The sequence below is a fragment of the Culex quinquefasciatus genome, chromosome 3, assembly GCF_015732765.1.
Source record: "Culex quinquefasciatus strain JHB chromosome 3, VPISU_Cqui_1.0_pri_paternal, whole genome shotgun sequence".
NCBI classification, from domain to species: domain Eukaryota; kingdom Metazoa; phylum Arthropoda; class Insecta; order Diptera; family Culicidae; genus Culex; species Culex quinquefasciatus.
In genome coordinates this window covers 59,831,949-59,859,876 of record NC_051863.1, presented here as the reverse complement: position 1 = coordinate 59,859,876, position 27,928 = coordinate 59,831,949, and the positions used below count along the sequence as shown (strand labels likewise).

Sequence of the window (27,928 nt, the reverse complement as noted above, 5' to 3'; positions counted from 1 at the left end):
ACCGGTGAGGAATTCCCCCCTGGGGGGGAATTTGGCCATTCTAGGGGGGAATGACGATTCAATAAAAATTCAATGGCTTTAAACGAATTTACAAAAATAAAAACATAAATCGTTATTTGACAATTCTATGCAACTTTAAGCTTTTTTGATTAGTAAGAACGACATCAGATTTTTCCTAAAATTTCATTTTTAAATGTTTTAATTTATGTTAAATTTGACATTTCGAGGCCTCTGTGCTCTCTTATGCTAACTAAATAGGAAAACCAGCAAGCTTAGTACAAGAGAGCACAGAGACATCGATTTACTGAAAAAATACAACATGATTTTTTCAATATTTCTCAGGCATTTGCATTTTTTTGACACAAGCAATAATTTGACAGTTCTCCAGAAAATTATGGATTTTTTTATTTTTTTTTTAAGTTCTTGTAAATCAGCCAAGGGGGGAATGGAACGCAAAAGGTTGAGAAACACTGTTATATACCCAACTTTGTTTTAATCACCTTAAATTGTTGATATTACGAGCTTTTATCGGTAGTTTTCGGAGAAATTAAACTCACAAATTAGAAGAAAGGAATGAAACTGATAGGTGCATAGATGACTAGTGTCTTAGAAGAAGATGGAAAAGGACGGAAACTAAGAGAAACGGCCTGACCGTCCGGGAGTTATTTGGATGACACACAGGGATGATTTGTCTGTGTACACTTACTGAGGTTGCGACTTAAAAAAATCTTTCAACGACACTTAGATATTTAGATATCTATTGGTAACAAAACAACTGTGTTAAATTAATTTTAAAACACGTCTTTTCCATTTAAATAATTAAATGTTGAAATCGTGACCAATTTTCAATTTACTTATTTTAGGGAAAAAAATCGATATTTTTTTAAGATTTCAGGATAGGTAATCGAAAGACATTCTAAATGAGTTTAAAAGTTTGAAGTGCAGGCAGCACTGTCGCAAGTGATATTGTAAACTTTTTGAGGCCGGTTCTCAGTGAGACTAAGCTGGTTTCATACTAAAACGTGTTTTTTGCGTGGTTCTATTTTGATTACAAAAGATTTTATAATACAGACGAGAGGAGTTCTCTTGAATTTCGCAAAAAAAAACTGTTTTTATATTTCATTTTCGAATATCTGTATCTTAAAAAGGGATTTTCTGATGAAAAAGAGTACAAAGAGAGGTACACGAAAAAACAATTTATATTTTAACTAACTTTTGATCACAACATTTCGATTTGGACTAACTTTACCCCCTTCGTTTTTTTTTAGTTTTTGATGGTTCAGTGGACAAAAAGTGCCAACATTTAGCTTTTAAGATCAAAAGACCGTCATACCCGATAAGCTTAAAACAGGGGTGCTCAAAGTTTTTGAATGCCGGCCCAAATTTAAAGCTCACATGAGCTTGCGGGCCAATTGCAAAAAAAAATTGAAAGGAAATTACTTTGTTTCAATCCGTAATACAGAAAAACACAATTGTTGGGGATTTTATTTATAAGATAACGAAAAAAATATAATCCAACATTTTTGTTCAAAAAAGCTTTCAATCATGTGGTTAAAATTTATTACTAAACAAAATAAACAAAAAGCAAAACATATTATTCGTTACCTTTGTTAATTTCATGCCAATACTTTCATCAGTAAACACAGTGTTTTTGTAAGGATTAAAAAAAACATCACGGTCCGGTCAAGGTCGAGAGGTGGCTGATCATTTTGTGGCTGAAAAAATCGTATTTTCACAAAGAATTGAAAAAAAGCAAAAATCACATAACATAAACTTTTAAAAATTATGTTGTTTCATTTTAAAATAAAGTGCAACTTTAATTAATTATTGTTGCAAAAGGATTTTTCAACAATACTTCCTTCAATTTCAATAAAATATCTATATTTTTTGTCTGCCTGAATTAAATGTTCTGCACTCAGATTGGTAACCAAATGTCATGAGCAGGCCTGCAAAATGTTTCCAACCCAGCGTACACATGAAGCAAACCAAAATGTCAGTTTACTGCTAGCATGTGACTGTAAGCCTACTGTGTCCGTTCAACCACTGCCGCCTGACTCGTTCCGGTCGGCTGCTGGAGAATGAGAGACGTGAAAAAATGAGCTGCACTCACTCAATTTGTATCGTATGACTGACTCGTAAAAACCTCTCTATACACGATTTTGTCTATTTTTAAACAATTGAATGGTTCTAGACTGTGCAAAACACTTAAAACAACCATTACTTATATTCAAAATTACATTTCCACGCATAAATACCAACTTTTTGTGTAAAAACATGTTTCTGTTCATGCGTGCAACGTCGAATGAGATTTGGTCGACTACTGCCTCGCATTGCAGCTGCTTAGTGAGCTAAGGCACTCACGACCAGAGACGCATCGAGCTCTACAGGCTCAATAAAAACTCCTTACCTGCTCTGTATGGTAGAACAGAGCTAAGCTCTGTAGGCAGCGAACAGAGCCAGCTCTGTATGGGGAAAAATAATATTGATTTGCATATATCTCAAAAACGATAAGTTTTAGAAAGTTGACATGTTCTAGAAAGTTGCTGGTACCAAAAGGTTCTATATTATTGTCTCAGACGTCATTACAATTTGGTTGATTTTAGTTGTGCAAAACAAGAAAAAACTATTTATTTTCTAAGATACAAGGTATAGAATATTTTTGACAAATTTCCGTAGAGAGCATTTAGAGCTAAAAACTCTTCACTGCTTTCCTTTATTTGAAAAATAAAAAAAATATTTAGAATACAGGTAATAAAATGGCAAATTTCCATAGAGAGCATTTAGAGCTAAAAACTCTTCACTGCTTTCCTTTATTTGAAAAAAAAAAATAGAATACTGGTAATAAAATGGCAAATTTCCATAGAGAGCATTTAGAGCTAAAAACTCTTCACTGCTTTCCTTTGTTTGAAAAATAAAAAATATTTAGAATACAGGTAATAAAATGGCAAATTTCCATAGAGAGCATTTAGAGCTTGAAACTCTTCACTGATTTCCTGACTTGAGAAATAAAGAAAAAATGGTTCTTGCTATTTAATTTCATTTTCTTATTTTATTTAAAAAAGGTGACAAAATGTAAAAAAAATATCATAGAGATTATTTAGAGCTTGAAACTTTCTTATGGTTATCTTGCTTGAAAAATATAGTTTTTTCTGTTGAATTAAATAAAATAGAAAAGTTTCCTGAAATCTTTATAAGGTTAAACTTATGTTAACTGATTTTCTTTTTATAAAATTAAAATAATTTTTATAAGATTTATTTTTTATTTTTTTAACTTGCGTATTTGAAATTGTTTTTTATCTTAATTTGTTGTACAAAACTTGTAATATTGTTAAACATTTGTTTTGTCAAGACAAACATAAAAATAGCTGTGCAATAATTTTGTTGTTTCTAATCTTAATTACTTACCAGTACAATAAAAAGAATATAATTTTATAAATTTGTATAATTTTATCTGAAATTTCTTTCAACCATCCAGACGAGAGCATTTAACTTAAAAACTCTCTATGAACACTCTGCTATACTAGTTTTCACTTCAGACGATCTCTACCAAACATGCCTCATATTACCTGTGCCTACGACGCGGTCGCTTTGTGTTTGTCGCAAGCAGTATTTATTATAAAAATAGTTTTTATTTTTTATTTCGGTATCTATTGAAGATAGAGCTTTGGTATCTTCGAGAGAGTTGTTCATTTTTGGTAGTTGAGCAACTTTGTCGAAAACAAAAATATTCTATACCTTGTATCTTAGAAAATAAATAGTTTTTTCTTGTTTTGCACAACTAAAATCAACCAAATTGTAATGACGTCTGAGACAATAATATAGAACCTTTTGGTACCAGCAACTTTCTAGAACATGTCAACTTTCTAAAACTTATCGTTTTTGAGATATATGCAAATCAATATTATTTTTCCCCATACAGAGCTGGCTCTGTTCGCTGCATACAGAGCTTAGCTCTGTTCTACCATACAGAGCAGGTAAGGAGTTTTTATTGAGCCTGTAGAGCTCGATGCGTCTCTGCTCACGACTGAGTCGGGTTTGTTTATGTCACGGTTTTGCGGTTCAGTGAATGGATCTGAAAAAATCGTGTATGCGTCGCCGATTTTCGCGTCAGGACCCATGACATTTTCAGCTCTGGTCATGAGTTCAAATCCCGAGGTGCTTTATTCGAGCAAAATAAGTTTGAGGCCTAGTCCTTAAAATAATAAATAATAAATATTTGTTTCGTTCAATCGAAATCGAATATAAACTGATAATTATTTTTATGTTCAAAACATCTTTAAAGGTTCTTTAAAAAGCTTGAACTAATCAATTCATAATAACTTTACAGATTATTCAAAGGGTCATTTTACGTGATTATTCAAAATGGGCTCGCGGGCCACAAAAAATCTCTGATTTATGTGGAATAAGTTTAATATAAATCGATTTGAATTTACACATTAAAAAAATATTGACCGTTTTATTCTGACATAAAATTGTTCTACATTCCTAGATCATAATTTTTTTGTACTATGCACGTCTATTGTAGATCAACGTATATAAAAAGTTTGAATTGATTGATAATAAATTGTTTTTAATTTGTTGGTTTCCACGTCAAACCAACAGGATCCAAATCAAAAGTGCTTCGATTTTGATCATAATTGACCTGGGAGTTCCGAGGCCAACAAAATTAGATTCAAACTAAATGTTTCAAGTTCCATGCTTGGCCAAAGAAAAAAAAGGTCCTGATGCATTTTGCTGGAGACGCAAGGTAAGGTGCTACACACGGAAAAGAGTTCTATCCAAAATTTAACAATTCAAATTAGCTGGCTTCAAATTGGTGAAACAGTGATTTTTTTGGTTGAATCAGCTAAAATTACAGCTAAATTTACCAACCTGTGATTGGTGAAATAGCTAACCCTGATTGCTGATTTGCTTTCCAAAACTGACAGCCCAAATCAAAATGACAGGAGAGATTTTACCAAAAATAATGGTGTTTCAGCACAATTTTGCGTAATTTTACCAAAAATTAGCTGGAACCGGCAGCATGGATTTTTGACAGGTCATCAGTTCGAGACCAAAACAAAGCATCGTCTTGTATCGTGTTCGATCCTGTTTGAGCCGCTCAGTTCGCGAAGTTTTTGATGGTTATGTGTGCTGTTTGAGTGCAAGTGCAAGTGCAAAAGGTGATAGAATGTGTTGTGTGAGTGAATAAATCAAAAGCCTGGAAGGTTTTCTGCGGATCGGCACCTAAAGGTAAGTTTCAGTAGATAAGGTGAGAAGTTTTTGTGTTGAGAGAAAGTGGTTAGAAGTTGAGCCTCTCGTTATTGTTTGGATGATGCGTAGGTAAAAACATGTACTTAACATAAAGTGGGAGCATCCCTAAACCACGTGAACACTTTGGCAGGGGAAAGGGAGGCTGGCGATTGTCCACAGTATACTTTTTGTATGGACATCTGTCCACCTGGAGGGGCGGCGGGTACAGAATGTCTAGACATAGATTGGCCAATGTTTGACAGCTCCGAACAAATAGGGTGCCTAATGCCTTTTAAGCACATCCATAAATATTGTTAAATATTGTTAGAAATGAAGTTAAATTAAGTTCAATTAAGTTAAATTAAGTGAAATTAAGTTTAATCAATTTAAGGTTACTAAAATTAAGTTACATTTGGTAAAATTTAAATAAAAATGTAGAATTCAGTTAAAATCAGTCAAATTGATAAAATTTAGTTAAAATTAGTGAAATTTAGTTGAAATTAGTAAAATTTCGTTAAAATTGATTAAATTTAGTTTAAATTAGTAAAATAAAGTAAAGTTTAGATAAGTTCAATTAAATTTTGTTGAATTAAGATGAATTTAAAAAAAATAGTTAAATTAAGCAAAATTTAGTTAAATTCAGATACATTCAGTTGAAATTAGTTATTTTTTGTGTGATTTAGTTGAATTTGCCCAAATTTGGTTAAATTAAGTTGTGTTAAGTTAAATTTAGTAAAATTAAAAAAAAATTGCAAAATTAAGTAAAATTAAGCAAAATTAAGTAGAATTAAGCAAAATTAAGTAAAATTAAGCAAAATTAAATAAAATTAAGCATAATTAAGTAAATTATGTAAAATTAAGTAAATTTAAGTAAAATAAAGTAAATTTATGTAAAATTAAGTAAAATTGAGATGAAATTATGTTAAATTCAGTGAATATATGTCAAATTAATTTCAATCAAGTTTAATTAAGTAAAATTAAATTGAATCAGTTAAATTGAGCTTAATTAAGTTGAAAATGGACTTTAATTAAGTTAAAATAAGTTTATTTAAGTTAAATTAGGTTAAACTAAAATAAATTAAGTTAAATTCAATTGAATTAAGTTAAATTAAGTTGAATTAAGTTAAATTAAGTTAAATTAAGTTAAATTAAATTAAATTAAGTTAACTTTAATTAAGCTAAAATAAGTTTGATTAAGTTAAATTAAATTAAGTTAAATTTAGTTTCATTAAGTTATATTAAGCTAAATTGAGTTAAATTGAGTTAAATTAAGTTAAATTTAGTAAAATTTAGTTAAATTAAGTTAAATTATGTTGAATTAAGTTAAATTTAGTTAAATTTAGTTAAATTAAGATAAATTAAGTTAAGTTAAGTTAAATAAAGTTAAATAAAGTCAAATAAAGTTAAATAAAGTTAAATTAAGCTAAATAAAGTTGAATCAAGTTAAATTAAGTTTAATTAAGTTAAATTAAGTTAAATCACGTTAAATTATGTTAAATCAAGTTAAATTATGTTAAATTAAGTTAAATTAAGTTAAATTAAGTTAAATTAAGTTAAATTAAGTTAAATTAGGTTAAGTTAAGTTAAATTTAGTTAAATTAAGTTAAAGTATGTTAAATTAAGTTAAATTTAGTTAAATTAAGTTGGATAAAGTAAAGTTATTTTGTTTAAGTGAAAGTAATTTGATGTTATATTTAAACTTTGTTAAATGCAAAACATAGTTTAAATTTAACATGAATTTACTATTATTTAACCAAAATTACTTTTTTTAAGTTTTTTTTGTATTTTTGTTTTTTTTTTGTATTTTTGTATTTTTGTATTTTTGTATTTTTGTATTTTTGTATTTTTGTATTTTTGTATTTTTGTATTTTTGTATTTTTGTTTTTTTTGTATTTTTGAATTTTTGTATTTTTGTATTTTTGAATTTTTGTATTTTTGTATTTTTGTATTTTTGTATTTTTGTATTTTTGTATTTTTGTATTTTTGTATTTTTGTATTTTATTTTTGTATTTTTTTTTTGTATTTTTGTATTTTTGTATTTTTGTATTTTTGTATTTTTGTATTTTTGTATTTTTGTATTTTTGTATTTTTGTATTTTTGTATTTTTGTATTTTTGTATTTTTGTATTTTTGTATTTTGTATTTTTGTATTTTTGTATTTTTGTATTTTTGTATTTTTGTTTTTGTATTTTTGTATTTTGTATTTTGTATTTTTGTATTTTTGTATTTTTGTATTTTGTATTTTTGTATTTTTGTATTTTTGTTTGTATTTTTGTATTTTTGTATTTTTGTATTTTTGTATTTTTGTATTTTTGTATTTTTGTTTTGTATTTTTGTATTTTTGTATTTTTGTATTTTTGTATTTTTGTATTTTTGTATTTTTGTATTTTTGTATTTTTGTATTTTTGTATTTTGTATTTTTGTATTTTTGTATTTTTGTATTTTTGTATTTTTGTATTTTGTATTTTTGTATTTTTGTATTTTTGTATTTTTGTATTTTGTATTTTTGTATTTTTTTTTTTTTTTGTATTTTTGAATTTTGTATTTTTTTTGAATTTTGTATTTTTGTATTTTTGTATTTTTGTATTTTGTATTTTTGTATTTTGTATTTTGTATTTTTGTATTTTTGTATTTTTGTATTTTGTATTTTTGTATTTTTGTATTTTTGTATTTTTGTATTTTTGTATTTTTGTATTTTGTTTTGTATTTTTGTATTTTTGTATTTTTGTATTTTTGTATTTTGTATTTTTGTATTTTGTATTTTTGTATTTTTGTATTTTTGTATTTTGTATTTTTGTATTTTTGTATTTTTGTATTTTTGTATTTTGTTTTTTTGTATTTTTGTATTTTTGTATTTTTGTATTTTTGTATTTTTGTATTTTTGTATTTTTGTATTTTTGTATTTTTGTATTTTTGTATTTTTGTATTTTTGTATTTTTGTATTTTTGTATTTTTGTATTTTTGTATATGTGTATTTTTGTATTTTTGTATTACTGTATTTAATTTTTTTATTTGTCAATAGAATATCGCAACAAAGCCGTACAATTAGGATGATCAACTATAACATAGTTTAAAAGCCTGGAAACTATTGAAACATCCAAAAAACTAGCTGGACTACCAAAAAACGTACCAAGAATAGCGGAAAATCATGCTACACCAGCAAAAGTCTTTTTGAAAATAAAAAACAACTTTACAGGCAGCAAGGGATTTTAAAAAATGATTTCGAAATTACCAGTTGAAACAGTCGAAAAATTAGCTGAACCTACCGAAAAACGAAGCAAGAACAAAAAAGAAACGAGCTAAATCAGCCAAAAGGCTGGGTGAATAATGCGTGCTTTGCAGGCAGAAACGGAGGCTTTTGAAAGAAAACTTGTAGAAATAGTGGAAAAATTAGCTATACCAACCAAAACACCTACCAAGAATAGTGGCAAAGTTGGCTAAACTAGCTAAAAAGATGTGTGAAAATACCTGGCTTCGCAGCCATCAATGGAAAATTTTGAGAATGATTCCAAAAACTGGTTGAAACAGCCTAAAAACTCGCTGGGCTAACTATAAAACTTCCTAGAATACCATAAAATCTAGCTAAAATAGCTAACAGACCTTCTCAAAACATACAGCTTTTGAGACTGACAGCATTTTTCCAGCTTGCAAATTAGTAAAATTTACTAAAAATTTAGCTAGATTTATCATTTTTAGGACCTGGATCCAGCTGTCAAATCCAGGATTTTTTTTTAGGATTTCCAGCTAAAAAAATCGTGGTTGGAAAAACAACCAATTTTTTTAGGGTTTTTAACCGAAAATTAGTAAGATTCACGATAAACCTTCTTTCCGTGCAGGTTTGATCAATGTACCGATTTCCAATATTATGTTTTTCCAAAATTTTCATATTAAGAATTCCTGGTAAGGGGTCAATCCATCAAAAAAAAATGAGAAAATTTCAGAAGATTTTGATCGCTCTTTTTCTTGTCCTTGCATGTTCGCTTTGTTCGTGATGATCTTTTCGATTATTGATTCGATTGCTTAGTAGGGGGAGATAGCTACACCTATCGTGTATCACAAGCTGCACCTTATCATGACACTTTAGGGAAGGCGACCTATGGTACATGTTAATATTGAGTTAAGAAATAATTACAGAATCTGCTTTGTAAATGCGGACCCGATACTCTTGATGGGTCATGGGAAAAAATTGTGAGAAGTTTGTATTATTATTTTGTTGATTTATTCTTAGCTTGTGAGCATGTTAAGAAATCTTTGCTTGCCTTGAGAACAACCCTTTAAAAATATCATGCCATTGGTCGCAACGCTTGCTTAGAGTGAATCCTAGACCTTATACCTTCCCAAAAAACGGCCAACTCCAAGCGAACCTTGCTTGGGGACACCGTGGAAATTTTCCCTTGTCCCCTTAAAAAAGAGGAGCATCAGCACTTTCCATCTTCCAAATCCCTTTCCATGTCCCTCGTGCGCGGTGGAGATGGGAGCGGCCGGCAATAATCGGCTGTCATGATGTTGAGAATCTGGTTCAGGTGGAGTTGGTTCTATTCCCAATTATCAATTCATAGGCAACTTGGGCTTAGGCAATTATCACATAACATGGCGAAAACCAGTCTGCAATCCGCTAAAATCACCGTCTCCTAGGGAAGCAAAGCGATTTTAAGAAATCTTAGTCGAAAGAAGCTTACTTGTTGCTTGTTGGATTCAAACAAGACAAGTCGGAAACCAGCGAAAACCAATAACTAAAAAAGAAAAGAAGCATATCATTCACGTGATGCTGAGATGAGATGATGCTGTAGAATCAACGGTCTCTTGCAGTGTCGTCAAAAAATGAACGGATGATTGGCTCTCACTAATCATTTTTGATTCATTTTTTAGCTTCAGCTGTCAGCTGTAACTGTCAATGAGGGAGTAGCACCTCATTTGGTCACCAACCATGCTATCCAAGTAACATTTTTTTCCAGGAGTTCTACAAGATCTCTTCAAGATAGCTACAGCATAGCAGTTTGGACCGTGGTAGGATAAAACTCTCTTCAAGTACTCTTTTAAACTCCTGAAGAAGTTTTGAAGAGAATTTTATCCTACCGCGGTCCAAACTGCTATGCTGTAGCTATCTTGAAGAGATCTTGTAGAACTCCTGGATTAAATGTTACTTAGGTAATGATCAATTTAGATTGTATCACATTTAACTTTATGTTCGGTATAATTTTTTTTTTAAATAAAAAATTTTAAAATTGGTTTTAAATTTAACGTATCATTTTTCATTTTTTTTAAATGCGTTTCGTTACTTAAAGTCAACATAATTTAATGCACATAACTACATATCACTAAATTTTTATCACAAATGCTCCAATTTTAGCGATTCCTTCTGCAAAATCTCACACAATTCACGCGCCTACGAGACTCGCTTATCAATTAGCAGCCCAAACCTCACTTGCACTTTCGCCACCGCCGCCGCCGCTGCTGATTCATCAAGAATTCACTCTTCGTAAGATCGTTTCGTTTCGTGGGGGTGAATGAATTTCTTAACTTAATCGAGTTCACACTTGTACGCGTCTTCGCTCAAGTTCGATCGTTACAAGCAAACGGGCAACCTTGAACTAGTTTTAATGAGTTGATTTATTTATTTATTTATTTTTTGTTTTTTTTTAAGGGGAACTCCACAACTCATTGGTTAGTTCTAGCAATCATTTGTATAATTTTGTCAAATTTTGTCCCCATTTTGCATGGCGGCGGTCCGCGGAAGGTCGGCCTGATATGGGCTATTTGCAAAACTGAAACAAATTCAGAGAACTTCGAAGTGGAGCAAAAGTTCGCGATAAGGCGACTCCATCTGAGCGGTGGTTCAGTTTGGAGTGATGCGTTGAGCGGTGAAGATCGTTTGGGGTGAGAACTGTGCCAAAATAGTCAGGTTTTTGTTAGACAGGTGCTAATGATATCTAGCTAGTGAAAGTGACAGAATAATAGTTTGAAAAGTGGAATTGTGGGGCCAAGATGATGATTGGCGGCAGGTTTGGCTTGTGGTTGTTTGTAGGGTTTTGCCTGCTGGAAGCTGCAACCGGCTTGATTGAGGAAAGCAACGGAAGTGACGAGAAAAGTAAGCTTGATAAGAGCCGGCAAAGATATATTTGCTGAAAAATAAGTGCATATAGCGATGACTGGTGGAATTCAGAATACTAAAAAATATAATAAAACCTTCAATATCTTCTGAGAGATCGCTCTTTTAATCATTTTTTTATAAAAATAACAGAAAATAATATTTTAAAAGTCTTTGAAGAATAATTTTTGAGAGTGTGACACACAGAAAAAAAAAGTTGAATTTTAAAATGTTGAAAATTTGGTAGGTTGAATATTACCTCTTATTTTGAGTAATATTACATCAAAAATGTGTAAAAATGTGAACCTGATGAATATTCATCAAAAACTGATGAAAATTCATAATTTTCTGGGGTAAAATTTATCATATATTTTGCCACAAAATCTGTCACCATTTCCTGATGAATATTACCATCATTTTTTTTTCTGTGCAATTTATTACAAGGGTAATTCTCTGATAACTCACAAAGCAGTTACCCAAACCTATCTTCGATTTTCGTGGAAACCCAAGGTCCAAGTTTTTTCCTTTTTGCCTTCCTCGCCTTACTGAGGAAAGGCTATAAAATCACTCGAAAAATGAACTTATTAATTTGACCTCAACTACAACTTCTTTCTGCTTCCAGATTTCTCCGACCTCGACGGCAATCACCTCGACCAACAAAACTTCACCGCGGTAAAGTTCTTGAAACCCTCCTCCCCGCGAAGGCAACCCTTCCGCGTGGTCCAAGCCGAGCGCGAGAAGAAACATCTGGATTTGAACCTCGTGCGCAAGAAGCGCTTCATCGGCAATCTGCTGAATCCAGTATGTTAACAAAACTTCTATACTTGTTAGATCATTTCAAATTGAACTTGTTTCAGACGAAGAAAACCTTCCAAAACTGCACAACCCCGTCGGGAGTCAAGGGTCACTGCAAACGCTACCAGCACTGCCAGCAGCTGGACCCCAAGGAGCACATCTGGAAGATCCTCGGCCAACTCTGCGTCATTGAGAACATGTGAGTGCAAACAGTATGACCAAAAACTCTTGAATAAGTTGTCAAATTCACTTCCAGTAATATCGGCGTTTGCTGTCCGGATGCGTTGACGGAGGGAACGGGGCCGGAGTTTAGCGCCCGGTTGCCAGCGCTCGGAGACGACGGGTACGATCCGGTGGACGGATTGGATGGAACGAACAACATCGAGTCCCGTGACGGTATCGATCGGCCCGAGGAACGCGGCTGTGGCATTTCGACGAAGCAGTTGCCCAAAATATCCGGAGGTCGTCCGGCTGATCCGGGCGAGTGGCCCTGGATGGCAGCACTGATCGCGAACCTCGGCCAGCAGTCGTTCTGCGGTGGGGTGTTGATCACCGATCGTCACGTGCTGACGGCCGCCCACTGCGTGCTGAACCTGAAGATCAATCAGTTTTTGGTGCGATTGGGAGAGTACGACTTCACGCGGTATAATGAGACCAGGTCGCGGGACTTTCGGGTTACGGAGATCCGCTCCCACGCGGACTTTGATCCGGTTAGCTACGAGAACGACATTGCGATCCTGAAGCTGTTCCGGCCGTCGTTCTTCAACTCGTACATCTGGCCAATCTGCATGCCTCCGTTGGACGACCTGTGGGACGGCTATCGGGCGGTGGTCGTCGGCTGGGGCACTCAGTTCTTCGGTGGGCCACACTCGCGCGTGCTCATGGAGGTAGCCATTCCAATTTGGTCTAACCGGGACTGCCAGGACGTGTACATCAACCGGATCTACGAGACGAGCATCTGCGCCGGGGACTACCAGGGCGGTAAGGACTCGTGCCAGGGCGACAGCGGAGGCCCGTTGATGGTGCAGCTGCCAAACAAGCGCTGGGTCACGGTCGGAATCGTGTCCTGGGGAATTCGCTGTGGTGAGGCGAACCATCCGGGAATCTACACCCGAGTCGGGTCGTACGTGCAGTGGATCATCGAAAATGCCGTGTTTTGAGCGTAATTAGAAAGCTTATCTTGCCACCGAAAGTGGTGCAAAAGTGAACTCATACCAATGACTATAAGAAATAAACAAATCGATTAGTGTAGTAACCCTAACCTTAATCGCAGTCAATCAATCTGGTGCAATTGTGAAATTACTTCTCGAATGGATGGATGGGTTTGCGTGTGGAACCTCCTCGTCGAGGAGCTCAATAGGGGGATCAAATTGCTTTTTTCTTCGATTGCAATAAAGATCAAATTATTTCGTTTTGAAACGACCTTCACCCTGCATGTGGCAAGAATGTGATGGGACAAATATCACCAACTATCTTTTTGCCTTCCTCACCTTACTGAGGAAAGGCTATAAAATCACTCGACAAAATAAAATTCTCAATTTGACCTCCTAAACCCACTTTCACATATACATATCGACTTAGAATCAAGTTCTGAACAAATGTCTTTGTGGACGTTTGTAGGTATGTGTCACTCGATTATCTCCAGACCGGCAAAACGGATTTTGACCATTTTGGTCTCATTTGATCCGTCTTGGGTACCCAACCCATAAGTCTCTATTCAAAATTAGCAAGTTTAGTTAAGTACTTAAGAGCTGTGTTCTCTGCGTCCGTAATTTTTTTGTAAGAAAATCCATCTTGCAATACATTTTTAGTAAGGTATTGAAAAAACCTTTCCAAAGCGTTCAAAATATTGAGAATCTGATATCCCTATCAAAAGTTATGACCACTACACTTTTTTGAGGCCGGTTCTCTGGTATTTTGATAAAAATTATGTCCAGATCAATCATGCGATCCATTGTTGGATGCGTTATCAAATAGTAGAGTATGCAACAAGTTGCAAAAAGAAGATTTTTTCAGCACGTGTCGTACATTTATCCAACGAGGTTCACCGAGTTGGATAAATACGACAAGTGCTGAAAAAATCAAGGTTTGCAACGAGTTCCATACAACATTTTTTGCATTTCTGAAAAAACACCCATTGAGTGAAATTATAAGTCGAATGTTCATGTATTTTGTCAATAAATCGTTTAAATAAAAAAAAATTGAAAAGTATTACTTTTCAAAACTAGTGCTGAAAAGTTCAACTTTTCAGCATCCATTTCAGCATTAGTTTTGAAATGTGTTTCTATTCGATTCTGTTATTTTTAGTAGATAAAAGTAGGCTGTTTCGTCACGCGAGAATGACAGGAAAAGTAGGAAGTTTCAAGACGGAATTTCAAAAAGACCTTCGACAACCCTATCGATTCTTACGTAGATATATATAAAGTTATGTTTAGAGAACATTTGTAGGTTGCAAATTTGTACTTAACCAAAAAAAACTTTATAATTGTGAGGAAGGCATCAACCACCTTACAGTGGATTAAGTAACTTTTTTTTTATTCCTACACCTCCTACACTCAAAATTCCGAGTCGAGGTCTGGTTCTATTCCCGTCGACGACACTTTTGGTTTTTGGATTTGACGGAAGAACTTTTTTTGCAAATGAACCTCGAGATAATAATTCTCTCTCCTATCTCGAGCTGTGTTCTCTGTGTCCGTAATTGGTACCATTATTCTCTCGTCTCGAGGTCATTACTCTCTTGAACTAGCGCTGTCTACACCCAAAGAAAAAATATATCTCAAAATCTGCAGTAGTGGATTTGCTGCAGAAAATGTTGCATATTTTGCAGCAAGCCCGTACATCATTTATGCCCACGGGTAAACATGTCAGCGATCTGCAGTTCTCACCAACAGATATAATGCTGGCACGTTCCCGAGCAAAGCTTAAGGGTGAAGAATATGTTGGTGCTCTTTCCCTCTCATATCATTAAGCGTCCATGGCGCGATGATAGCGAGTCGGATCAACAACTCAGAAGTTTGAACCATCAACATCCTCATTCTGTTCTGGTTTTTTTTTCGCTATACCAGCAAACAGCAGTCGGTAATGTCGATAATTGTCGGTGTTGGAGCCCCAACGCGTCGATAAGATCGGCAACACTGGACAACGCGGTTTGACAGGTTTGCGATCCACCCTGTGATGTTTGCGCGCAACGGCACCCGTTGCTGCGATTGAGAAGGCGAAGAAAGCGCGCGAAAAGAGGAACGACCGAGCGCGCGTTTTGTTTACGTCACCAGTCCTTTTTTCACCAGTTGAAACGGAAACATCTAGCACTTTAATTCTAATAAATTAAGTTTAGTTAGTGTAAAGAAGTGCTTCTTTCCTTCGCCCACGGGTGCGTCCACCAGTCTACAGTCCGCCGAAAGTGTCCACCGTCGTTTTCAGCTCCGGCACACCAAGATTTGGTTGGTGCCATCTTCGCCGTTTTCGTGGGGCCAAGTCTGGCCCGAACATTGGTCCTTCGAACCGGATGCGTGAACGCCGTTCCCGCCCAAGGCCAGGATCTGAAGTGCCGGATACCGCCGGAACTTTCCAGATCAAGCGCTGCAGTTCAACGTCGCCCTCCGCTACCTCTTCAGCCAACCGGTTCCGAGCGTTTGTCCAGCCGCGGACTTACGCCGTCGGAAGCCGGATTCCGGAAGTGTCCGCTCCAGGAGCTTCCACCAAGTGGTTCTACCGAACTACTTTAGGGCTGTGGAGAGCAGGTGAGTTGAAATCCCAAACAAGTGTTCCCCTCTGCCCCGCCATTTGCGTGTCCGGACGTGTTTTCACGGAGAAACACCGCGTACGTGTGTGCGTGTGTGTTAATGCGTTTGTCACAGACGCCAGAAGTGACAGTAAACGAAGCGTCGTCGTCCAACCGGCCGACGAGCAATCCACCCACCAGTGCTGCAGCCAAGCAGCAGAACCTGCCCAACCGGTGCCAGGTGTCAAACGTGGACTTTCCCAGACCAGCGGAAAGTGGCCATGTCCCCAACCCAAAACGTTATGGATGCGATCCGGCAGTTCCAGCAGGCGGAACAGAAGGTCGTTTTCGTCCAGGCAACGATTCTGTCCCTGCAGGAGCCGACGCTGGCGCAAGTAGCGGTGCTTCGAAACTTCCAGCGAAACGCGTACAGCGAGAATCTCGAAACCGTCAGAATGTTCCCGGAAGAAGATCTCAAACAACATGAGATGGACTACGAAGATTTTTGTGAGCTGTACAACGAAGTGCAGTACGCTATGGCCAAGAAGTACGCTGCCGCCAAAAGGAGATCAGCTCAACCACCCGGCGAGGCGGACCAGATCGCCGCCGAAGAATGGCTGATTCAGCAGTACAGTGCTTGGGAGTCCATCCAAGCGGACATCCCGGAGCAAACCGTCGAAACCCAGAAGGCCAGGTCCCAAACCCTGGATTACGAGGAGGCAGTCCCCCGAGACTGTTCTCCACTGACTGGCTCGAACCAACCGAGCACGAGCGACTCCCGGCCGAGGGAGAAGCCCGCCAAGAACGCGCGTGCGGACACCACGTCCGACGCTCTCGAAGTGGCCAATCACGGGCCACAAGAACCAGCCGAGGCGGTTGATCCGGAGGACCATCCAGCGTCTACCGGAAGCCCGAAAGGCGTCACCGCCAGTGCGAAGCCCAACGAGCTGCTGCCAGCAGCGGTTTCGTGCCAAGTCTCATGTTTTGGCCACACAGACTCTAGAACCAGACCAGGTCGTGTCCATCCGCACAACGGCCATTTTGTAAAGTCCGCCGCGGAGCATACACCGATGCTGCCGTCGACGGTGAAGGCCCTTGACAAGTGCGGCCAACCTCGTTCCTGTCGCATCCATCCGGATAACGGCGCACTTCAAGAACGTCCACCGGGCCGCTGTTGGCCAGCTCACGAACGCCAGCGCCAAGGCTGGCTTCCAACCGATCCACCGGACAAGGTCGTCCCAGAGAGTTGCTCACCTGAAAAGGATCATCCACCGAACGAAATAAAGTTGTTGAGGTTCCTCAACCGGGGGGAGTATGTTCGGTATCACCGAAGAGGAAACCCTGCCGTGCGCACACCCCTGCGCCCACCGTGTCAACTGACAGTTGAACGTCAAACGTCATCCACGAACTGCGCGCGCAAGGCGCTCGCGTCAGAACACGTCCGACCATCGAAGCGACAACACGCAATCGTCGCCGCAAGCGAAGAAGTAGTGTAGTGTAGTGAGAAGTAGGAGAGGAAGAAGAAGGAGAAAATAAAACAAGAGTGCCAACGCCGACACCACACTCTTCTACACGACTTCTACCGGAAGTCAACCGCACCGCAGAGACCATCTCCGGCTGTGCGTCAACCCGCTGAACCACTTCCGCCGGTGGAAGTGCCCCACTCCGATGCTTCAAACAGCAGTCGTCGATCTGGGCGACGGCAGCAATCGACCTGTGCCGTGTCGCATCCTTTTGGACAGCGGATCACAGGTAAACTTTATTTCTACCTCGATGGCTGATCGTCTTAAACTAAAAAGAGTTCCCGCAAACGTCCCGATCTGCGGCATCGGAGGTCAGACGACGAATACTAGGGAGTCGACAACCGTTCAGCTCCAGTCCCGATACAGCGGATTTACGGCGGACGTGGAGTGCCTGGTCGTCCCGAAGGTAACTGGAAAGATTCCGTCGTCACCGGTCAATACCACCGATTGGCCGATTCCAAAGGGATTTCAGCTGGCCGACCCTAAGTTCCACATCCCAGATCGCATTGACATGCTCGTCGGTGCCTCCCTGTACTTCCGCTTACTGAAACGAGGTTTCGTTCACATGTGGGACAATTACCCGGAACTGCGAGAGACTCACCTGGGTTGGGTTGTCGTCGGAGGAGCTGGAGAATCCGTCACTGGTCAGCAGTTTGCGCCCACTGCGGTGCTGCAGGCCACACATCTACATCAAGCGACCACTCTGGAAAAAGCTTCTGCTGGGCCTTCCCCAGCCCGGGGGGAGGATGTTGGAGCCCCAACGCGTCGATAAGATCGGCAACACTGGACAACGCGGTTTGACAGGTTTGCGATCCACCCTGTGATGTTTGCGCGCAACGGCACCCGTTGCTGCGATTGAGAAGGCGAAGAAAGCGCGCGAAAAGAGGAACGACCGAGCGCGCGTTTTGTTTACGTCACCAGTCCTTTTTTCACCAGTTGAAACGGAAACATCTCGCACTTTAATTCTAATAAATTAAGTTTAGTTAGTGTAAAGAAGTGCTTCTTTCCTTCGCCCACGGGTGCGTCCACCAGTCTACAGTCCGCCGAAAGTGTCCACCGTCGTTTTCAGCTCCGGCACACCAAGATTTGGTTGGTGCCATCTTCGCCGTTTTCGTGGGGCCAAGTCTGGCCCGAACAGTCGGTTACGGGCAAAAATGTCAAACCCCTTTATCACAAAAAATACATGAGGACAGATGGACAACCATGCGACCGCCATTTGGGTGTAGTTCCGAGTGTAACATCTCAAACCATACCATATTTGTAAGCCCTCGAAACTTCACCTCCAAGGTTAGGGCCATACAATTTACGGCTTGCAATCGTTTTCTGATTCAAAGTGTTCCATCAAAAACTGACAATGAAATTGGAGAAATCACTTACACGTGAGGCACTTAAATCTGTACCATTCGTGGGCGAAAACAATGCAAAAGACCAAAAAGGGCCTAACCAACAGTTTATTACAAAAGCTGAAACAAAAGAAATGGCGAAATCATGTCAGATGCCAAGTCTAGTTCATGTTGAAGGTAAATAAATTTTATTATTCTATTGACACCTGGGTGATTCTTGGAGTTGGGAACCCCCCTCCCCCTCCCCCCCCTTTAAGAGACGAGTGAAGAATTTACACCTATGCAAAAGCAGATTGCCTTTTCCAATTTATTGATATCCTGCCGGGTGAAACGTTTTGTTTATATGATGGGATGGTATTCACCAAATCACAGAGTTTCTTAAGATCCTTGAAAGTTCACAAGCATAGTGAATACCATGCTAGGTGGAAAACCTTTAGCGCAAGGTGAGCAAATCCAAGGTGCATGCAATGTAAGCGTAAAGTATCAATGCTTTGGGAAAAAACGGCGAATGGCAGGTCCTCTGCTGGTGTGAGCCAGGTGTGACACGCGATGTAAGGACCGCTTACAGTCACGCAACCTCTTTGAAGGATGGCAAAATAGCAACAACATTCCAAGAGTGCACTGTCGACGAAAGGATAAAAAAAGGGGTGGATCAAGTCAGGTGCCGGCGGAAACGGCGATAATAAACTCGTTTTCAGGCGGCTACTGCGATGCACGTGCCTTGATCAACATTGTAGGATAACTGAGATGACAGTGAAAAGTGATAGAATGGTATTTTGTAGGTTGAACTGGTTGAATGAAGATCCAAAGATGAGGATTCACTCGGATTGTTTTGAACCCTTCGACAAAATTGTAATGAATTGAATTTACCGCAACAATCTCACACTTGGAGAAATTGGGGCGAGACTAGAGACCCTAAATAGAGAGACTGGTCGAACTTTGCCAAATCGATCTGGCAACGTATGTTTCAAGCTTGCCAACACTGCCAAGTTTTGCTGGGCGTAAAGGCAAATGCTCGTTTGGATACGTCAAACTCGTGTCTGTTTGGGTACGTCAAATTCACTTCGACCAGTCTCCCTATTTAGGGTCCCTAGGCGAAACCTGTTCCACCTGCTGCCAAAATTCTGAATCATTTTTTTTTCCCTCACATATCTGAGATTTTCCCTGTACGAACTACAGCGCTCAAACAATTGGTGATGTCCCTCTTGTTTATTTTTTTTCGTTGTCACCCTAGTAGATATTTACCAAACCAAACGAGTTTGGGCAATCTGAGTTTTTTTTTTAACTTTTTGCCTTGAGTCCTTCAAAAGTTACGCAAAAACAAAATTTTGACGATTGCAAAAAATGTAAAAATTGAAAAAGATCCGGCTGATGACAAAGGTTGGAACTTTTATTCGCGATTAAAAGCTCAAAAATTCCGACAGATGGCGCAAAGCATCGAAGAATGACGATTCAAATTTTCGCTGTTCGGTTACATAGGAATGCAAACTATAAATTGAATTTACAGCTCTTAGAACAACTTTTGAGAAAAAATTCAAGTAGTACAAGTGTAAACTTTTTGCCCTCTATGAATTAACGCAATAAAAAAAATTTTTGCTCAAAAGTTGTTTTGAACGCTGGAATTTAACAAAACAGAATTAGCATACATAACCTCAAAGGGCGGAAATTTCAATCGACATTCTTCGCTCTGTTCTGCTACTCAACACTAGGTGTTGCATGTCGTTTGGCTCTTGAACGGCAATTGCAGTACTTTGTGAGATGATACTTCAAACTTCCAATAGGTGGCAGCACTTAGCTTGTTAGCTTAAGCTTTTATGGCAGTAACGTAAGTAATGCTTTCATAGCAAAAGAGTATAATGCAAAGTTCTTTGTCATATTGGTCATGTGTAACATATTTTCCTGCACCGTTTTTAACCTTTTAAACTCTCTTAAAAATTTGCCATTTAAATACCTAGTTAAAGATCTGACATTCCATGAAAAAAAAATCTGTCATGTGTTAACTTATGTGATATTCTTTAAAAAAAATCCTTGCGACTTTTATGTTTTCTTATGCAACAGTTTTCCAGATTGTTTGAATTAAATATGTTCATATTTTCATCTTGAAAACTCTTACTGCAATGAAAGAAAACTCCTTTTCACTTTGAACATCAAACTTTTCATTTTGCTTGATCAAAACGTCGATTCTCGAGATTTTAAATTTCCCTGGACTCGAGAGTCATTTTTTCATTTTTGTGCTTGGATCGTAGAAAACCCCAGTTTTTATTTTCAAAAAATCGTTTCTCGGACTCCTGTTAAGGAGTAACATACATGAAAATCGGCAAAAAGTCAAAGGTTGGTATGAGAATACACGTCTATTTTTTTAATCTGTTTTCAGGGCATCAAACTATACATTTTTATATATTAACAAAATAAATTTTAAGACATTTGGTTGCACCATTGCCGAGATATAGTTATGTAAAGATATCAGTTTTAAAACGGGTGCCACGATATCTCAACACTGTTTTGACTAAATCGGCTCAAAATTTTGATGAAGACTCGTTAAAACAATTGCGTGTGCATGACGAAACCCGATTTTCAAAAAGTTTAAGATAAAATTTTTTTGTGTTTTTCATGCAAAAATCCGTCAGTTTTTGATTTTCGTTTTTTTTTTTTTTTTTTTGAAGCAAAATTTAAAAATCGGGCTTTGTCATGTACATGGGAGATGTCTTGAGAGTCTTCACCTCAAATTTCAGCTAATTTGGTACATCCAATCTTAAGATATCGTAGCACCCGTAAATCAACTTGATGTTAGCTATACTTTCAGCAAAGTTAATCATTCTTTAATTAGATTTAGTAAATTTTCTGTAATATGACATTTTGTGATTGTATGTAGCCCCTTAATGAACTCATAGCTTTTTTAAGGTTCTTCATGAAAAACTCTAGAACTCTTCCCATTTTTGAGTATGTTACGTAAAATTTTCCTAATTGGGCATGAGCATGGTTGGCCAATAAGCTGCTAGGGGAAATATGCCCATTTTAAGCCTAATAAGCGGTCGCGTTTGAATGATGCTGGATAATCTGGATTGTTCCTTGAAATTCACTAAAACCAAGTACACCAACGAGTAGAGCAACTTTTTGTGAACATTTCTGTTTATTTTCACTTTTATTAAAAATTATGCTATTCCTTTTACAAGCATTTAAGAAAAATATTTCAAAAATGCATTCTAATCAGTCGTGTGCATTGGGCCACGCCCATTTTTCTATTTTCAGCTTAGTTCTTTTTTCCTTCCAGTGCTCTTTTAGGTCTGCTTAGTGCTGCCAAAATTGATGAAATTTTTAGCGAACACTCACGAAAAGTAGCATTTATAGCGAAAGTTTCCTGGCAGCACTTGCTCACTCCAACAGGCGCTGCACCAGCATGTTGGTGGTGTTGGTGGCCACCCTATAGAGTTATCTAAGCCCGCTCTCACGCACACTAGCACGCCATTTGTTTTGCTGGCTGGTACAAAATTTAACCTCAATCTTTTTCGTATACGTACACGCAATACATGCGCACGTAGATAGCTCTATGTTCTTTATTTGCCTTCGCTCCTCGCTCGGTTTTCTTCAGCCTTCGATTAGACTCGGTATTCAAAACTGAAACGTCAAAAGACTTAGCGCGTTAGTTTTTTTTGTTGGTGCTTGCTAATTATTTACATGTTTCGGGATTATTTTTCAAGTGAGTGACTGAATATTGGTCAAAAGAACATGTTGCCGATAGTTGGAAGCAATATTATATTTTAAGCGCTTTGAAATCGTTAGCGCAAGTCAAAAGATATTGATGGCGACTTTTGTTATGCAGTTAACCTCTGATCTTGCGTGTGGATGTGTGTGCCACCAAAATGTTGAGAAATGGTCTCGCAAAATAGAAATTATGATCAAAGTGCATTAAATTTGATCGTTTTGGCCAGTAAGTGGCATAAATTTACGTGCTTACTCGAGGCGGTGCTGTTGCTGGTAAGTTTATAGCCTGAAAAGATTTTTTTGAGCTTTAATCGAGCATCAAACTTTCCATATGATGAAGATAGGTGTTTGATTAGAAAGGGTATATTTCCCCTACTCTGTTTTTAACGGATCAGCAGAGATTATCACAATGAACCTATAGATGAATAGTGGGAGCTTATCATCCTTACTGTGTAACCGCTGAAGATCTCTTTTTAGTCAATACACTTTTTCGATTGACACTTTTCAGTCTGTACCACGTTGACAAAGTCAAACTAAAGAGTGACAAACTGTCACTTTTTACACGGGAACTTACTATCAATCTGAGCTCTGTGTAAAGAGGGTATCAAACTAAGAAGTGACCCCGTTTGACAACAACTCGTGTCAAACCATTGGGGTTTCAGTGTATCGCGTATTTGATCACTTTCCGCCGGCGTGCTATCCGAGCAAAGATAACAAATAACCATGCTCCATACAAAAAGTTGAAATTGTCATTTTCAAACTTATATATTAAATTTATTTTGCCTTTCTCATTTGGGTGTATCAAACAAATTTCATCCCACTTTGCATCCAGTTTAACCCACTTGCACGCTATTTCATAGCCTTTTTCGCTTGTTTTCGCTCCACCATGTTTACCTTTTTCGTCGCATGACGTTTCGGCTTCACCGGCATAAACTGAAACGTAAACAAGTTCTTCATCACCAGAACTGACTCCACTGATTCAGAGTGCCACAATGTGATCGTGTCTATTGTTTCCTTTTGTCTGTGATTGGCAAGCAATATACAAAAGTAGAACTGCATTCAAAATGCGCGACCAAACCAACTTTTTCCTGTTCCTTGGCGTCTATTCCATCGTTACATTCCTTCTGTTCCATCTGGTGTACAACACCTCGAAACAGGTCATTGATGAGGAGTTCCATCTTCGGCAGGGCGAGCACTACTGCCGGGGTCGGTTCCACATTGTGAGTGTCGCTAGTGTTATTCTTTGTATTGTTACAAATGATAACCTCTTGTTCCGTTTTAGTGGGATGAAAAGATTACGACCTTCCCCGGTCTTTACCTGATCTCCGGCTCCTTCCTGAGCCCGTTCAAGGCCTGCTCCGCGTACTTTTTGCGGCTGACGTCGGCGGTCGCCTCGATCGCCAACGCCTACCTCGTTTACATCATCCGCAAGGCGGTCATTCCGAGGCGTAGCGATGCGTACCTGCTGCTGGAATCGATCTCACTGGCCACACTGCCCCCGCTGTACTTCTTCTCGCATCTGTACTACACGGACGTCCTGTCCGTGACGATGGTGCTGATGATGGTGTACTTTAGCGTGCGCGAGATGCACAACTGGGGTGCGCTGGCCGGCTTCCTGGCCATTCTGATGCGCCAGACGAACGTCGTTTGGGTTGGGTTCGTGTACGGGTCGCAGCTGGTTAACATGACGATGAGCGTCAGCTTGGCGGAACGGCAGGCCAAACAGAAGCCACAGTCAAAGTATGGATTCATGGTAAGGAATGCGGGAACTGGGAATGGTGATTATTTATCGTTATAAAACATTAGTAACTAATAATCTTAAAACTTAAGATATGTTATCTTTCTTCATTTATTGACACAACAATTTGTTTGTTTATTTCTGTTGCGGTGTCATCAAGAAAAAAAAACCTGGTTAAATACAAAAATTGAGATTTGAGTTATCAGATTCGGTTTGCAAAGTAGTAATTAATCAATTAACTCCACCATTTTCTTTTAATTCAGCATCTTTTTTTTATTCGGTTAAATGAACGTTATCATAACAGAACCTGTTTAAAAGGATGTAAGATCGTGTTAATTATGTCACCATTTATCTCTTCCAGGATCTCATCCCCACCGTCACCACCCTGCTGGAACGCCCCGCCCTAATCCTCAACGTCCTGCGCGACGCCCACTCCAAGTTTCTCGGCTACGAGCTGAACCTGGCCGGCTTCGTCTGCTTCCTCTGGTACAACGGCTCGATCGTCGTCGGCGACAAAACGGCCCACGTGGCCGCCGTCCATCTGCCCCAAATCTTCTACTTCAGTCTGTTCTTTGCCGCGTTCAGTCCCTCCCACGTCCTCGGGACGGTTCGTCGGGTCGCCCGCTTCGCTCTGAAACGCTGGTACGTGAGCTGCTTCTGCGTGGGACTCTTCCTCTGCGTGATCCAGCTAAACACCATCGTCCATCCTTACCTGCTGGCCGACAACCGGCACTACACATTCTACATCTGGATGCGGTTCTACCAGCGGTGGACGTTCGCCAAGTTCCTCCCAGTTCCAATCTACCACGGAATCTTGGTGCTGCTCGGGTTGATCCTGTTCACCCGTGGCCAGGGTGGCCAAACCGTCGGCTTTAGCTTGCTTTGGATGTTGGCCACACTAGCGTCGGTGGCTTTGCAGCAGCTCATCGAGGTGCGGTACTTTATTTTGCCCTTTTTGGTGCTGCGACTGCTCCAGACCAACGTTCAAAGCTCGACCAAACTGCTTGCACTGGAAGTGCTGGCCAATGTGCTGATCAACGCCGCCACTTTCTACATCTTTTGCACGAAAGCGGTCTACTGGAGCGATTACACCGAGCCGCAGCGAATCATTTGGTGATCTGTTAATAAAATATTGCATGCGTTTTCAAACAATATTTTTTTCTTTTTATTATTTAATGACAATCTTTTTTTTCTCATAAAAATATTTTTACTAGGTCCTTTTCGGTACTGGGACCTGGTTAGGACCGAGTCGACTTTTGTAATTACATTTTTTTTTAAGCTAAGAGTAATTACAGAGGATCTTGTGTGTAAGTGTTAGTGGGAGGAGAGCCGATTACCCGCGGCCTAATGACAATCTTTAAAATATATATTGAAGCCTGATAAACTTTAACATTAAAACTCCCAAGCTGATAAAAAGATGGAATTGGGTCCTAAAATGAATCTTAGATAGCTGATATTATTGTTTAGGGTAGAGTAGTCATCAATGAGACACTGTTGGTTTTTAAACTTTAACGATTTTTGTATTTTTTTTCATCAGCATGTTTTAAAGAGCTTTTTTGTTGCATTTTCTTTCTTTTAATTTGTTCTAACATTGACCAAAATATGAGATTGATCTGACGTCTACAGCCAGAGTTATTCAACTGTCTCATTGTAGACGCACTTGGCAGGAACAATGAGACAGCTGGGGAACAATGAGACACTCTCCGAAAATCAATATTTTTCTAGCTAAACATCATGTTCTTGTGTTGATTCATTGCAGGTGACTTGTCTTGGACATTTTAAAGCAATTTTTCCAACTTGAAACTGTAGTTAACAAGAGTTATACTAAAAAATATTTAAATTTTGTAAAATCCATTTATTTATACTAAATAACTTTATATTTTTGGTTAAATGAAATTCAAACTCATCAAATATGCCAAAAATCACTTCCAATTCTTGTTTTGAAAGATTTTAATAGATTTTAAAAAGTTCAATGAAGAGAAATCAAAGTGTCTCATCGTTACCCATGGGCCGAAAACAGTGAGGAACAATGAAACAGCCCTGGATTCTGAGTATATTCTAAATTTTGGTCAAACCTTATAAGGCTGGTACAAATATTTTTAAAAGTTTTTGTCCCCCCCCCCCCCCCCTTCAAAATTGGCCCGAAAAATCAGGGGGCAAAAAAAATATTTTTACAATAAACTTCAAAATTTCAATGAAAATTCAAGTGCAACCAGCTGAAATCAAATTAAAATACATTCTTCTGCGTTTAAAATCATTTTTAGCATGTTTGGGTTTATAAAAAAATCTTAAGATTTTTTGAAAATTTTCGATGCAAAACCTATTTTTTCGATACAATTTTTGTTTTTGTCAGATCTTAGATTTTTTGAAAACTAATGATTGCAAAACAACTGAACTAGTGGAAAATGCATTTTAAAACACTTTTTTCATTTAAATGTGAAGACTATGGCTTGTTATTTAAATTTTTATATTTTTTTAATTTTTTTGCCCCCCCCTTGACCTCGGCCAGGGCCGAGGGACAAAAACTTTTTTTAATATTTGCATCGGCCTAAAAGGACATTGTAGCCCAACTCATGCCCTGTGCAATGACGCAAGAAATTTTGAGAAATATTAGTTTTTGTGTTAATGGCAGCCTATAAGCGAAATTTACTTTTACACCCCAGAATCAAACATGTATGAATAACTTTACAAAGGAGCGTCCTTAACCAAAGCCACTATTATGGCAGATGCGTATCTAGTAAATACATCTTTCTCCCAAATATGAGCCTGATTGGTTGAAACTACGTCTTGTGAGAGCCATTTTATTATTGTTCTCCGTGTCTCATTGATGACTACTCTACCCAACAACGATAAAGTTTATTTTTCTGAGTACAATGACCCTTTGTACGACCACAAAAAGTTTAAAATGGATTTTTAAATTAATTTTGAAAAATTAACTTCGCGGTCCTTCTTGACAGAAAAGCTCCTACTTAACAGCTCGTTCCAAGGGGACCATAGTTGATCCATCGAAAAAATGTTGTCCTGTCAATTGTTTTGCATTAAAATGAAAAAAAGTGATAAGAAATTATTTTTAATCGTGTTTTTTACTGTTATACACTAGGGGTTGGACAGAGTCGATGGTTTTATTATTCGTCAATTTATTGACGGTGGTTTTGATATTTTCGTCAATAGATCGACGAAAAGTTGAGCTAGCCTTCCCACCGTGGTTTATTAATCTCGGTTAAATTTGACATCTTATAAACATCACCACAACTTCCTTTTAAAAAAATTGCGCAAAACGTAGTTTAACACGATTCATATCCAGAATCGACGATTGCGTCGTATGACCCTTCTGTCTGAGCCGCCCGACGATTAAAAACGGGGACGGGGACTTGGTGAAACCATCCGGAACGGTGTGGTGCTATGGTGTCCAGGGCCTGCTACAGGACGAAACGTAACCCTCCACTCCCTTTTTCGGTGGTTTATGAATAAAAAGCGGAAACACAACTATATTTACAGCAAAAAAAAGCAGCAAATTCAAGAATTATACAAAAAATTTAAAACAAACCGTTTGAGCTCTTCGTCGGCATGTATCCCGCGCACCGTATGTAGGTCTGGTTGAAAAAGTGCAGCAACTGGGACGAAATGGATTTAGCACCACCGCGTTCCGCTTAGAACATTCGCAACCACCGTAAAAGTGCCAAAAAAATGTAAATCTTGTTGTTGGTTCCCGGAATCTTCCGACCGCCACCGCCCGTGGCTACGTTGGGATTGAATCTGGTACTGGCGATCGAACCAGATGCGCTTG

At 38.1% G+C, this 27,928-nt stretch overlaps 2 protein-coding genes across 2 annotated transcripts; both read left to right on the top strand.

The window, feature by feature from the left end:
* Positions 1 to 10,775: 10,775 nt before the first annotated feature.
* LOC6042292 (proclotting enzyme) lies at positions 10,776 to 13,375 on the top strand. The gene is made up of 4 exons (XM_001851376.2): positions 10,776 to 11,319; positions 11,942 to 12,120; positions 12,177 to 12,313; positions 12,371 to 13,375. Exons 1-4 carry the CDS (start codon positions 11,217 to 11,219, stop codon positions 13,272 to 13,274), a joined length of 1,323 nt encoding a protein of 440 aa, XP_001851428.2. The 5' UTR covers positions 10,776 to 11,216; the 3' UTR covers positions 13,275 to 13,375.
* Positions 13,376 to 23,314: 9,939 nt separating this feature from the next.
* Positions 23,315 to 25,295, top strand: LOC6042291 (putative Dol-P-Glc:Glc(2)Man(9)GlcNAc(2)-PP-Dol alpha-1,2-glucosyltransferase). The gene is made up of 3 exons (XM_001851375.2): positions 23,315 to 23,623; positions 23,686 to 24,156; positions 24,503 to 25,295. Exons 1-3 carry the CDS (start codon positions 23,468 to 23,470, stop codon positions 25,256 to 25,258), a joined length of 1,383 nt encoding a protein of 460 aa, XP_001851427.2. The 5' UTR covers positions 23,315 to 23,467; the 3' UTR covers positions 25,259 to 25,295.
* The last annotated feature ends 2,633 nt before the right edge of the window (positions 25,296 to 27,928 follow it).

Coding starts and splice junctions, on each gene's coding strand:
- LOC6042292 (XM_001851376.2), top strand. CDS start 11,217: ATGATGATTGGCGGCAGGTTTGGCTTGTGGTTGTTTGTAGGGTTTTGC. Junction 11,320..11,941: donor CAACGGAAGTGACGAGAAAA/GTAAGCTTGATA, acceptor TTCTGCTTCCAG/ATTTCTCCGACCTCGACGGC. Junction 12,314..12,370: donor CTCTGCGTCATTGAGAACAT/GTGAGTGCAAAC, acceptor ATTCACTTCCAG/TAATATCGGCGTTTGCTGTC.
- LOC6042291 (XM_001851375.2), top strand. CDS start 23,468: ATGCGCGACCAAACCAACTTTTTCCTGTTCCTTGGCGTCTATTCCATC. Junction 23,624..23,685: donor GCCGGGGTCGGTTCCACATT/GTGAGTGTCGCT, acceptor GTTCCGTTTTAG/TGGGATGAAAAGATTACGAC. Junction 24,157..24,502: donor AGTCAAAGTATGGATTCATG/GTAAGGAATGCG, acceptor TATCTCTTCCAG/GATCTCATCCCCACCGTCAC.